General features: G+C 34.7%; 1 protein-coding gene across 1 annotated transcript in view; it reads left to right on the forward strand.

The window, feature by feature from the left end:
• LRP1B (LDL receptor related protein 1B) overlaps nucleotides 1-14,520 on the forward strand; it is a 1,461,391-nt gene that overhangs the window by 1,412,942 nt on the left and 33,929 nt on the right. Inside the window, 2 exon segments of the mRNA XM_032636635.1 lie at nucleotides 9,609-9,783; nucleotides 13,920-14,024. Coding sequence (XP_032492526.1) covers nucleotides 9,609-9,783; nucleotides 13,920-14,024 — 280 coding nt within the window.

The raw sequence follows: 14,520 nt of genomic DNA on the forward strand, positions 1-14,520 counted from the left end.
GAATGGCACATGAAAAATGAATGTTTCGATGAGATATAGGAGCACAGATTGAGTTCCTGAGCTCTAATTTTGCTGGTCTGTATGACATCAGGCAAACTCTTCTGGGTCTGTTGCTCTTGCTACTGCAGGGTCCATTAGCATTCTGACTGGTGGTTAGACCTTCAGATATCTATATAGATGGAGGCCCATTCAATTTTAGACACACATAAGGAAAAAAGAACACCAAAGTATTCCAAATTACTTTCTGGATTTTTTTTTTCTTGAGTGTGAGTAATTGAATAATAAAAATAAGAGTTTATTCTCTAGAGTTTGACTTATTGGGGTTTGAATTTCAGTCTTCTCACTTTTTCTTGTGTCATCATTGGCAAGTTGCATAACCTCTCTGTGCCTCAGAGTAATCACCTATAAAATGAGGGTAATACCATGTAATGCTGAGACTAAAGCCAACACATGTGCCTGGCATGTAGAAGACAGCTAAAAACAAGTGTTTATTATCATCATAATCATCATTTTACTCAAAACAGGCTCTCATTGGCCTTTTTGGTATTAAGGATATTGTTGAGGATGGATGGGTGAGCAGGGAATCATGACATAATCTCAGGTGTGTTTAGTAATACTGACTCTGTTCAAAGATGACAAAAGGGCATCTTGGAGAAGTTAAGTAATTCAGATGAGGTTACATTGTTAGTCAGAGGAAGGGCTGAATTAAACCTCCAAGTCCCTCATATTCTGGCCAATGATTTTGTTTTTTCTTTCTTTTTATTATGTCACCCTAGTATAAGTATTCATCAAAAGTTTATAAAACACCATGTTGGCTCTTCTGGAAATTCTTCTGCCTTTTATACATATGTGGAAGCAGCTATAAACATCCCGGCAGGGAGAACATTAGCAAAATTCATAGAACCTACTACTCCTGAGACTAATAACAGTGAAGGTGGAGTATGAATTGCACTGAAATTGGAGCTCAGTTATAAAATGCCTGGGGGTATGTGCTGTGGGTTTACCTAGTCTTTGTGAAAGTAATACCATCCTACTTTTAATTTATTGGTGTGTTTGTGTGTGTGTGTGTGTGTGTGTGTGTGTGTGTGGTCCTAAATTATCAAATGCTTATTTAAATTAGGAATCTTAAAGCCAATTCACATAGCATTTTTTTTTTCACATTTTTTTAAAGGCCAGGTCAAAATTCAGTGAAGTAGGACAATTGATGTACATACATGTGATTGCATAATTTAGTCTCCCCTGTATAACCACTCTGTATTACCAATTAAGTACTCTCCAGGTTACTCATTATTCTTACTGTCTTCAGCTCCTGTTTAGGTAGTATATTTTGGTTTGGTTTTCTTCTCTTTAAATAAATTTCACACTTCACAAACTATTACAATGTGAATAGCCCAGTTGCAAATATGAGTTAATAGCTAAATGGTCTTGGCAATTACTTTTCAATAGAAAGAAATATTTGGGAAAGAAGTTAAATGCAGCTAGAGATTTTATAGGCATCTGGCTCCTGATGAATATTCATAAACCTGTATATATACCCATACATGTACATATTTTTATGTGGTCTATTAAGATACTGTAAAAAATATTAAAGGAAGAAGTATCTCCTTGTATTTCTGGTTACTTGAAAAGAGAAAGAGAGAAAGAGAAAAAGAGACAGTGCAATAATGATCTGCCTTGAAAATTACTCCGCTTCTGTTGCAGAAAATAGCCATTCACTTATTCTCCAGTTACTAGCTACTTAATTACCATGTGAATACTCTGTAATTACATATCCATCATTGTCCTTTAGATTACATGATTGTGTTTGGTGCTGCTATGCAGTTCTTAGTGTAATTACCCTACACAGGTTATAACAATTTTTATATTGTGAATATAAAATGTTATTATATAATTTCATGGTAATCTCTACTTTCTTAGCACAAATTAATTGCATTTCATTATTGCTCCTTCTTACCATATACAGAAATCTCAATTATTATGCCATTCAGGTCAGTAAAATGCTCAAAACTTATGAGCTAGAATGTTCCAAAGGAAGGAAGATTTCGTTGGTAGTAATATATGTAGGCTCTTGCCACAGTGGACATTATTCAGATCAGTTTTAATTGCTTTTTTCTTCTTGTTTTAACCTTTTAATTGGCTTATCAGCTCTCTAGAGCTGGTGTCCTGTCTTGTATTTCTGAACTCTTCTCACAGCTCCCAGTATACAATTAGACACATGCATGTCCTCAGCAAATAATTACACATCCACTACTTCCATTTTATCATCATGGTGTTTAAAATTAGATCAACTATATTGTTCCACCTGCTTTTCTTTCCATAAATTCCAGACTGTTGCTGTTGAACACTTACTGGCCAATCTGACTAGCCTCTCTTATCTTCAGCCTTCAATCTTCAATTCCTTCCCTATTTCATCCTCTCTACCAAAATGTCTCATCACCTGTATTTTCTTCTAACTTTTCTTCTTTTTTTTAACTTTCTCTCAGTTCCAATAATTATTAAGCTAAATTTAAAATTTGAGGGGAAAAAGATGATTGTGTTGGGGAAAGTGCGTGTATGTGTGTGTCTGTGTGTCAGAAAATAGAAGATCCCTTTGTGGTACACCTTGGTATTAACCAACCACCAACATTCCTAACTCTTTTATTCTTTGGGAGGAATTAAGTTTTTTATTTAGATTTGTCTACTGCTTCATAATCGGTAACATTTCACTTAGTCAAAACTGAAATATGAAAAAAAGCAGAAGGTTATGAAACTTCTGCAAAGATAATTTCACATAAATAATTGATAAAGTGATAAATGAGTCATTAATAAAAATACCAATATATTTTAGTTAAGAACATGCATATCTATCTTATAGAAAGATTACCTTCAAAATGGTTTTAAAGCATTTTTTGATGCTTAAAGTGGTAAGCTGTGTAGGATAACTATTTTCAGTGCTCTAGGATAAAAAAATTGTTCTTCCAGTTATGGTTAGACTTCTGTCTGTTTCTGAGCTTATCAAGAAAGACTCCTTAGAACCAAAGTGAATAATTGCATACCATAGGAGCCTTCTCGTATAATATTCTTCTTCATACTTTGCTAAATTTCTGCTGAATTGGGAAGTGCTAATGAAGTATTCCTTTTATTAAATAAATAACTGAAGAGATAGTTAGAATTTAAATATGAGTATGTAGTAATTATTTGAGAGTGTATAGAGAGGAGACACTGATAAAAATACAGCATATATTTATACAAATTTTACATAGATGCTTGTAATTCAAAATGGATTATAGCTGAAAAGAGAATGAGAGAAAAATAAGGTAGCATTCCTATGACTTACTATATATTCCTGTCATGATATTGAGACAATTGCAGAGAACATGAACTCTGGCTGAGTCAGTCAATTTGCAAATAGTACCATCAGATGTTTCAGACTTTTTCCTGGACTTGCATATAGTATGTGATATGATTAAACTTGAAATATCAGAGAGCTTTTGAAGGAGTTATTTCGATTTACAAATATCCAGTGATTATGTGATAGATTAAATACGAGATGCTGAAGTCCCCTATCAAGTAAGATCTACCTTCTCCTGTGTTCAGAAATCTTGGAGTTGGAATTGAATAAATAAGGAAGGCTTTAAGAGGAGAAAGAAAGAAGGAAAGAGAGAGAGAGGGAGGGAATATATATTAAAAGTGTTGGGCCCAAGAATCCTAACAGTGATGCAGAAAACAATCCAGCCAGACATATAATTCAGCATCCTCTACATGTTCCACATCTTAAGCCTAACAGTGGGAGATAGTCAGAAATTTTTCATAAATAGGCATTGGGAAGCCACTCTGACAGGGCTGGAGTATAGTGAGTAGCTCTCTGTCCCTAAGCTTCAATTTAGCATAAAGTGCTAAACATGTAAACTGGGAAGAATGAAATGTCTTCCATTTGAATATCTGTAGAGAAAGGGTTCTGAGGCTAAAATTATTTCAGGCTATTTTAGAGGGAAAATATGGCATGGCTTAACAGCATGCAATTTAGAATTATTTATTAAACTGTATATTCTAACATCTGTTTACTTCACAATTTTATATTAGCAAACATTTCTTTACATTCCTTAGGTTCCATTTTTAGGCCATGAGACCAGTCAATTGCAATTGAATAATGTGCATTTGACATGCTTCAAAAAATATTAAAAGCATTAAAGGGTGGAGGATTTCCTTTTTTTAAAAGCATCTTTATTGAAGCATAATTGCTTTACAATGGTGTGTTAGTTTCTGCTTTATAACAAAACAAATCAGCTATACATATACATATATCCCTGTATCTCCTCCCTCTTGAGTCTCCCTCCGACCCTCCCTATCCCATCCCTCTAGGTGTTCACAAAGCACCGAGCTGATCTCCCTGTGCTTTGCGGCTGCTTCCCACTAGCTATCTATTTTACGTTTGGTAGTGTATATATATGTCCATTCCTCTCTCTCACTTTGTCCCAGCTTACTCTTCCCCCGTCTCGTGTCAAGTCCAATCTCTACGTCTGCATCTTTATTCCTGTCCTGCCCCTAGGTTCTGCAGAACCTTTTTTTTTTTTTTTTTTAGATTCCATATATATGTATTAGCATACAGTATTTGTTTTTCTCCTTCTGACTTACTTCACTCTGTATGACAGACTCTAGGTTCACTACAAATAACTCAATTTCGTTTCTTTTTATGGCTGAGTAATATCCTATTGTATATATGTGCCACATCTTCTTTATCCATTCATCTGTCAATGGACACTTAGTTGCTTCCATGTCCTGGCTATTGTAAATAGAGCTGTAATGAACATTGTTGTACATGACTCTTTTTGAATTATGGTTTTCTCAGGGTATATGCCCAGGAATGAGATTGCTGGGTCATATGGTAGTTCTATTTTCATTTTTTTAAGGAACTTTCATACTGTTCTCCATAGTGGCTGTATCAATTTACATTCCCACCAACAATGCAAGAGGGTTCTCTTTTCTTCACACTCTCTCCAGCATTTATTATTTGTAGATTTTTTTGATGATGACCATTCTGACTAGTGTGAGGTGATACCTCATTGTAGTTTTGATTTGCATTTCTCTAATGATTAGTGATATTGAGCATCCTTTCATATGTTTGTTGGCAATCTGTATTTGCAGATGACATGATACTATACATAGAGAAACCTAAAGATGCTACCAGAAAACTACTACAGCTAATCAATGAATTTGGTAAAGTAGCAGGACACAAAATCAATGCACAGAAATCTCTTGCATTCCTATACACTAATGATGAAAAATCTGAAAGAGAAATTAAGGAAACACTCCCATTTACCATTGCAACAAAAAGAATAAAATACCTAGGAATAAACCTACCTAAGGAGACAAAAGACCTGTATGCAGAAAACTGTAAGACACTGATGAAAGAAATTAAAGATGATACAAACAGATGGAGAGATATTCCATGTTCTTGGATTGGAAGAATCAACACAGTGAAAATGACTATACTACCCAAAGCAATCTACAGATTCAATGCAATCCCTATCAAACTACCACTGGCATTTTTCACAGAACTAGAACAAAAAATTTCACAATTTGTATGGAAACACAAAGACCCCGAATAGCCAAAGCAATCTTGAGAAAGAAAAATGGAGCTGGAGGAATCAGGCTCCCAGACTTCAGACTATACTACAAAGCTACAGTAATCAAGACAGTATGGTACTGGCACAAAAACAGAAAGATAGATCAATGGAACAGGATAGAAAGCCCAGAGATAAACCCACGCACACATGGACACCTTATCTTTGATAAAGGTGGCAGGAATGTACAGTGGAGAAAAGACAGCCTCTTCAATAAGTGGTGCTGGGAAAAATGGACAGCTACATGTAAAAGAATGAAATTAGAACACTCCCTAACCCCATACACAAAAATAAGCTCAAAATGGATTAAGGACCTAAATGTAAGGCCAGACACTATCAAACTCTTAGAGGAAAACATAGGCAGAACAGTCTTTGACATATATCATATCAAGATCCTTTTTGACACATCTCCCAAAGAAATAGAAATTAAAACAAAAATAAACAAATGGGACCTAATGAAACTTAAAAGCTTTCGCACAGCAAAGGAAACCATAAACAAGATGAAAAGACAACCCTCAGAATTGGAGAAAATATTTGCAAATGAAGCAACTGACAAAGGATTAATCTCCAAAATTTACAAGCAGCTCATGCAGCTCAGTATCAAAGCAAACAACCCAATCCATAAGTGGACAGAAGACCTAAATAGACATTTCTCCAGAGAATTTCCTTTTAAGCATAAAAAGTGGACCATGAATTCCTTTAAAAAGTATCATGTGTAAAGAGAAAAGCTATTAGCCTGTTTAGCAAATTAAGCAGAATTTATAAAATATTCTCATTGTAGCTTACATGCCATTACATTAAAAAATCTTTCTATGGAAAAATAATATACATAGAAATGTTTAAAATCACAGGTATACAGTTCAGTAATTTATCCCCAGCTGTACATACTAGTGTAAACCAACATTCAGGTCAGGAATAAACATTATCATTACCTCAGATGCCCCCTGGTGTTCTTCATCACTATCCCTTTCCTCCTCCTCAAAAATAACTCTTTTTTTTTTTTTTGCGGTACATGGCCTTTCACTGTTGTGGCCTCTCCCGTTGCAGAGCACAGGCTCTGGATGCACAGGCTCAGTGGTCGTGGCTCACGGGCCCAGCTGCTCTGCAGCAAGTGGGATCTTCCCAGACCAGGGCACGAACCTGTGTCCCCTGCATCGGCAGGCGGCCTCCCAACCACTGCACCACCAGGGAAGCCCCTCAAAAATAACTCATTTTTGACTTTTAAAACCATAGATTAGTTCTGCCTTTTGAAGTTATATAAATAAAAATAGTATATATATTTTTCTGTCCAGCATTTTCCTCTCAATATTATTTTTGTGAGATTCATCCATGTCATTGTGTATAACTGTAATGTCTTCATTTTTCATTTATCTCTTTACATATAAATATACATATATATATGAACTACAGTTTATCCACTCTTCTTACAACGGGCATTTAGATTATTTTCTGTTTTCGGCTACTTCAAAAAATATTGCTGTGCGTATTATGTACATGTTTGTGTGCACATGTACATGCTTTTTTCTGGGATATACAATATATTAAGAGTAAAAATCTAGGTCATAAAGTGTGGGTATCTTCAAATTTAGTATATACTGTCAATTGTTTCCCAAATTGGTTGAACCAGTTTATATTCCCACTACTAGTGTATGAGAGTTTCTGCTATTTGTTGTCAATTTGGTATGTGTGCAATGGTATTTCTTTGAGCTATTAATTTGTATTTCCTTGATTACTAATGAGTTGTATATATTCTCACATCTTTATAATCTTAGTCTAAAACAGATTTAATTTATGCACCAAAACTAGTTATAATTAGTAAATTGTAGGTAAGTTTTTAACTTTGACCTTTAGCACCTAGATAAGTGCAAACTGTTCCTTGCTACAGTATGGTGTAGGGCAATCATCACCCCTCAGAATGTTAACCCAGTTTTTTCGAGTTTCTTAGGTTTTCTCAGTGATGTGATTATAAAAAAAGTGGTTCAAATCTTTAGGTTAAAAATTACATTTTAATTAGGGCTCACAAATTAGTCAAGAAATAAGCTATTTTAGTCAAATCAAATCTATTTACGATTATGAGACAATGTAGTCCCTTTGCTAATCAGTAAATTGTTTTCCGATTTCTTACATTCCCTCATTCCCAAATTCTATTTACTCAACCGGTCCCACGGGAATCACCTGGGCCTCGTTTATAATCTATAAATTGGAATCCAGGGGTGGTGGTGGATGAAAGGGAAAGACACTGGAATTTTTATTTGCAAATAAGTTACCTACATGATTCTGATGAATTATCCACTGTGGAAAAACCTCATAATATGAAGATCTTGGACAGATACATCAGCTGACTTCTATGTCCCATCAGAAAAATGAACCAGGACCAAAGAATGAAATTTAAAGCAATTAGAGACAATCTTAAAAGAGCTCTCTGTCAATAAGTGGTATGTAGCAACCTGACGAAGGAAAATTTTTCTTTAGAGATTTCTGCATAGGAGATGGTACTAGATGATTATGTAGGCTGCTGCTAATACATTCTTCATAAATAAAAACAGAAGCTGTGCTGTGTAAACTCTACCTGCCAAGCCTAGAACAACTACAGATAGACATCATAATGGACAGATACTAACACTGACTTAATTTTTAGATCTCCATGTCTCTCACCTTTCGAAAGTGCTTCTTTCCTTACATACAGCCAAGACCCTTAGTAATAAGCTTCAGCACGGAATTGCAACGAGGGCACTTGGCGTAAAGCAACAGCAAGCAGAAGAATGCTTGAAATAAATTTCCATAAATATGAAGCAAGCCTGTCAGTAAATTTAATTTCTGTCTGATTTAATAAACAGCTAGATAGATACACAAACATGAAAATTATAAATTATGTTTTAATTTTTCTCCCTACCATAACTGTCTTATCACAGGTTAAAGTTTATAAGTTGTGATTTTTATCTCAGCTAATCTCATTTAACATTGCTTCATGGTTAGATAGCTAAAATGAAATTGCAACTCCAAACACAAAGTCTGGGATCAATTTGACCAGTTCTTCTGCTTACGATTATTTGTACTATAAATTTCAATATTTTGAATATGGTAAATTTGAATACATTGATATGTCAACAGACATATAAACTTGTTTTTCAAAAGACAGGCAGAATATCTAATTGCAAAGTCAATGTGGTTCTTATTAAGTGGTCTTTGTTTTATTACTGACGTTCAAGAGGTATAGAAATATTCGAGCAAGACTTTCTTGGTGGTTGAGAAAATTGTCTGTAGCGCTCAGTAGGAAACATCTTCCAAAGTAAAGGGCTCAGCTACAGGGAGGTTTTCCCTCTGACTGATGGGGAGGTTAGGTTCTCACCTAGGAGGGGGCAATAGTCTAGACTTCTGTTATCACTTTCTACCCATGATGGATCAGTTAGTCTTCCAGTCTACCTTTCTATTAGGGTTCCATGAGAGGCACACCTCCTGTCTGCTTACCTGCCCAGGTGTTTGGAAATACTGGGCCTGTTCTGGCTCATAGGGGGAGGCATCTTTCCACCACACCAAAAGCTAGTGAAGAGGTAGGATTCCCCTACTCACCACTCACTACCCTGTTCTCTGGATGAAAAGAGTTGCGAAGAGGGACAAAGATAAATGACATCTAAAGAAATCTTGAGCATTTCTGTTCATTTCAGAATAACATTAATATTGCTCATTAGAAGGAAAACTGAGGAAACTTGTGAACTTAAACTTTAAAACTCAGAACCAAAAGAGTTTGTCACTTAGTATTATATCAGTACAACCCATCTCCTCTTAGAAAGATGAAATGATGCCTAACTCGGGCAAAAAGAGGAACCAATGGCATTATTAAAGAATTCTGGTTACATCCAGTTACACGCTGCTTTCTGTAAATTAATCTACCTATTCTCTGACCATTTTAAAATATTAAGTGAAAGGTAACATTTATTGTGACTCAAGAAATGTATCTTGAAATATTTCAAGAAATTTCATTTCTATGTTGTGCATTCTTTCTAGATGTGTGTCATCACTACTGTGTGAATTCTGAATCCTGTACCATTGGGGATGACGGAAGTGTGGAATGTGTCTGTCCAACACGCTACGAAGGACCAAAATGCGAGGTTGACAAATGTATAAGGTGCCATGGGGGACATTGCATTATAAATAAAGACAGTGAAGATATATCTTGCAAGTAAGTAGACAGCTAGCTTACTTTATAAAAACATTTGAACCCAAAAGGACATAGCAATCCAGAAATAGTGAAAACAATGTAAATTATTTTTATTCTAAAATTCAGTATGGCAACCATTCCATTCTCTCTCTCTCTCTCTCTTTTTCTTTTTTGGCTAGAGATAGAGTTCAATTCATTTTGATTAAACCAAAACTTATTAAGAACCTATTATGTACATCTGGGTAATATGAACATTTGTCATGTAATAACATGGTCAGGTCATTGCCTATATAGAATATTCCTAATAGTAAGCAAGTAAAAGTGAAATGCAACATACCTTCAGAAAGCTATGTGTAATACTTCTAAATTAGAATAGCTCAGGCTTTTACTTGTTTCATCATTATTATCAACAATGAGTGTTTGCCTTTCTGATTTTACAAAATGATCCTTTGGGGAAGAAGCAAAAGACCTATCTAATGGAAATAAAATTTAATCTTTTTATCTGACTTTGAAAATTATTGTACAAAATAAGTAGAAGGAATAATGTTTCCTAGGAAGCAACTACAACAAAAATGTCCAAGTTAGATTTTGATTACATTGCCTTTTGCTCTTTGGCTTTGAGATCAAGTGAATGGAAAGCAGAACTTTGCAGGTAAAGAGTAATGCCAACATGCTAGTAATGTTTCTAGCATGAAACAAATTTATGCCACTGGGGTTAGAGATCAATTCTCACTCTGAACTTCTTTGAACAGGCTTTTCAAAAAAAGGGCTTATAAAGGACTGGACTCTATCACTTGCCCTAGGAGTATAATAAACGAGCATATGCTATAGGAAAGCACGCCTTAAAGGCTTCACGTCACAGCTTCCACCAAGACAGCTCTGCAAGGGTGCCAGCCCTGAGTTATGCTGCTCTGCCAAACAAGGCCCCATAAAATTTTATTACAGACAGCATCAACAATTTTTTCTTTTTTATTTACTCTCATTTTAGAATTACTCCATGTATGATTTGTGTTATCGCTATAAATGACATTTACTCAAACCCTCAAATTGTGTCCTTTGAAAGTATATTATTTTTTAACTAAAGTAATTTAAAATATGACTAATTATAATATGTGCCTTTGATAAGTACATAAAAGCAAAATGCATTTTCATATAAACTACCAAAATCATGTTTGCTCATTAAGCTCATCGGTTTTTTGTGATGAAACTTTAGCATGACAGAACTTGATTTTAATTACTGAGCATACATCTTTCTTTATGTCCAGTGTACCATGTCAGGAATGCACTGTAGAATCTTCTTCACAGCCCCATCCCAGTCACACAGGGAATCATGGACCATCGTATAAGAAAGGCTATGAGCCATAGTTTGCAACCCAGTTTATCTTGGAGAAGCTCATGCAGAGACACACACCCTGTTTCCATCACACAGGGCAGTTCCGTGTGAGGAACGAAGGGCTGAACTCTTAGGACCCTCGGTTCCTGATCCTTTACATAGAATACTGGCTTCACCAACACAGAAACACTAGAACCTCATAGCCTGAATAGGCTTTTGAAGGTCCAACATTATAGTTCTTGACTCTTAAAAGATCTTTCTGGAAAACTATATGTAAGAATGGATAAATAATAGTTGCTAGCAGTGAGTTGATAGTGGAAGTTTAAAGATAAGAGTATAATATTTGATTTATCAGATAGGCTATAATAACATATGAACATGATAGTACAAACAGGACTCTTTGGGTATTTTGAAACTTTTAGATAAGTTTGTTTTCATTTCTATGATACTTTTCATCTTAGCATTAACTAAAGCTTGCAGTGATATTGGGATTTCTATTTCATGGCTAAAGAACTGATACTAAAACAAAATCACAACTGAGTTAAATATTTTTTTACTGAAATGGGAAAATGCAAGCTGCGTGTATACTTGCGATTCCAAAGAGTCATGTGTTTCTAGTGCACAGCCTATGAGCTGTCAACTACAGTAAAGAATAGATGCTCTGTCAATTATACTGAGTATAATCTTTGAAACAGAGCTAATTGTGTATTTTTCTCTCTTCCTCAGTAAATATTGTTGAAGAAAGTCTTTATCATAATTTTGAATAGCCTAAATAATACCACTGTGATGTCAAATTGTTATGAGAATTCTTTCTCTTTCCTGGACAACTGCTATTTGCAAAGTGTGTCTGCATGCATGCACATGTAACATTTCTAAGAAATGAAATTATGATGAAAACCTATATTAAAATATAAGTTGTACTCTTTGATATATTATAATGATTTGGATAACTTGTATTTCACATTTGAAATATCTACAAAGTTCTGTCTAAAGTTTAGGATTCAGATAAAACCTTTAGAAGGAGAACAGGGCAACATCTCTTATAACTCTTGGAAGCAGAAGTTTAAAAGCAATCGATAATTAGAATATTTTTCTCTTTTAAAAGATGATATTTGGTGTATAGTTATCTTTTTGTGGAAAATTCTTTAATGTATGATGAGCTAATTTTTTTCTTTGATGTTGTCCCTTTGATTGAACATGAAACTATAACTTTCTGCTCTTCGATTTTCAAGGAGGCTGGGCGAGGAAAGCAAGGAAAAGTCTCCCAGATCCATTTAACATCTCAGACACCACTACCATTAAATATGTACTTGACTCACTTTGCATCCATATTCGTATGGCTCTATAGATTATAAAGAATGTGATACTCTTTGTTAAATCTTGGAAACTTTAAACCACTACCATCTTCCCCATGTTTAGTTCCACTTTCACGTGTCTCCATTTCATATCTGGTACATAATTGACTCACTGCTTCTGTTTATCTTGAAAAGAAATGTGATTTCTAAATCCAGGTTCTTAAAAAAAATCTTTAAATTAAACTTTTGGGAAAGTGTAAGCAGTTCAGTGCATTTCCAGCAGCCCTACCACCCACAAGAGGCCAAATAAATATGCACAGAATAAATAAACTATGGGATTGCTAACCAATTATTTCAAATATCTAACCAATCATTGGGAATTACTCTTTGATGGATGTACTGCAATAGGTACCCACCATGAAGAGGATCAAAGTGATCAATCAATGACATTGCAGGCTGATTTCTTTATCAAGGTTATGTCCAGATTTATTGTGATACCATTGATTACTTCATAGCACTTAGTACTAACATGATCTCATAATCGGAATATTGACATGATCCGTTGTAATTCTGATCTGGGCCAAGGCTTGTATGATTCTATTACCATACTTCTCATAGAAGAGTTTCCCTCAATAATTTGGAATGTCAATGTACTTTTCTCTGTTCCACCAACAATTTTCAATGTCTGATCTAATAGTATTTACTTATTCATTTATTTATTTAAAAATATAACATGGCAAGTAAGAAATTTCTGTAATTTTCCTCTTATCATTATGCTTGTTTTTCCCATGTAGCAATAGCCACAGTGCTTATTCTTATCCCAGACAGGTAATGTACTATAAATTAGAAGCATTTCCAAAAATTTTCCAAGAAAGCCTACCTCATTACTTTGTTGCCATATTGCATATTGTTCCTATAATATTACTGCTTATTTTTGCAATGAACTGTTATGTTTTTCCTTTAGAATAAGAAGTTTGACACTAATTATAGTACATATTCAGGGAGAAACAGTGGGGTAAAAGTGACTACAGAATAGTTCTATGCTTTCGTACAAAATGTGGAGTCTAAAACTCATAACAGTTCTTTGGACCAGACTTTCCAGTTTAGAAGGAATAGCTGAAGCATTTGCTTCCAGAGTATTTGATAATGTGGTTTATAAATAATAAAGATGCCACCAAACTCTGGTAATATGAAAAGGGAATAAAATACTGATGTTAATGTCTCCCTGAAGTGTAAGTGATAGACACTAGAGTATATTTTTTCACACCTATATCTAGCTATATTAAATTTTTATATTAAACAAATGGATTGAAAATTTGAAAATTACCAAAAGAAAAATTTTATTTGTCATCATTCTATTAAAAAACATCTTTGCCTCCAGCAAGTCTCTCTTTCTGAAAACCTACTTTTAGCCAGCCACTGCATTAGTCTTCTATGATGAATATTCTCATCTTTAGAGAATTTGTGTCAGCTCTCAACAATAATCACGCCAGAAACAATGAGATTTTTTTTTTTCTTTGTTGCTGCAGCTGCACTAATGGAAAGATTGCCTCTAGCTGCCAGCTATGTGATGGCTACTGTTACAATGGTGGCACGTGCCAGCTGGACCCAGAGACAAATGTACCTGTGTGTCTGTGAGTATTTTATAACGTTGTGGGCATTTTATGATAACAACTTTAGATGTACATGGAATCCCTGCTCTATTGTTCTCCTTTCTTGGCGTAACATTTTTTAAATGAATGTTTCGTGGACATCTCTGATCAAGTATTGTTCCTCATTGGCTCATGTACTACAGAATCTCCTCCCTCATCAATTTGCTAGTGATTTCATATGGAAAAGCTCATTCACGTCTATAGCATCATACCCATTTCAAACATTCAGAGACCTTGGAACTTGGAAATGCCAGTAGAAATTGTTCTAATTTAATTGACCTTATTTACAATAGATACGTGAAACCCAGACATAATCATATTTATAAATACTTTGGTACTTAGGGCCATTATTTTCAAAGTATGTAAGGTATCTTTTCAAAAGTATAATACTATTTGATTTTTGTATCAGGTTTTGAGTGTTGTGTTATGTAAACCTATTAAGCCCTTGTCTCTTTTGAAATATATTACCTTGAATCTG

This window comes from Phocoena sinus, chromosome 7 (genome assembly GCF_008692025.1).
Source record: "Phocoena sinus isolate mPhoSin1 chromosome 7, mPhoSin1.pri, whole genome shotgun sequence".
Classification (NCBI taxonomy): Eukaryota; Metazoa; Chordata; class Mammalia; order Artiodactyla; family Phocoenidae; genus Phocoena; species Phocoena sinus.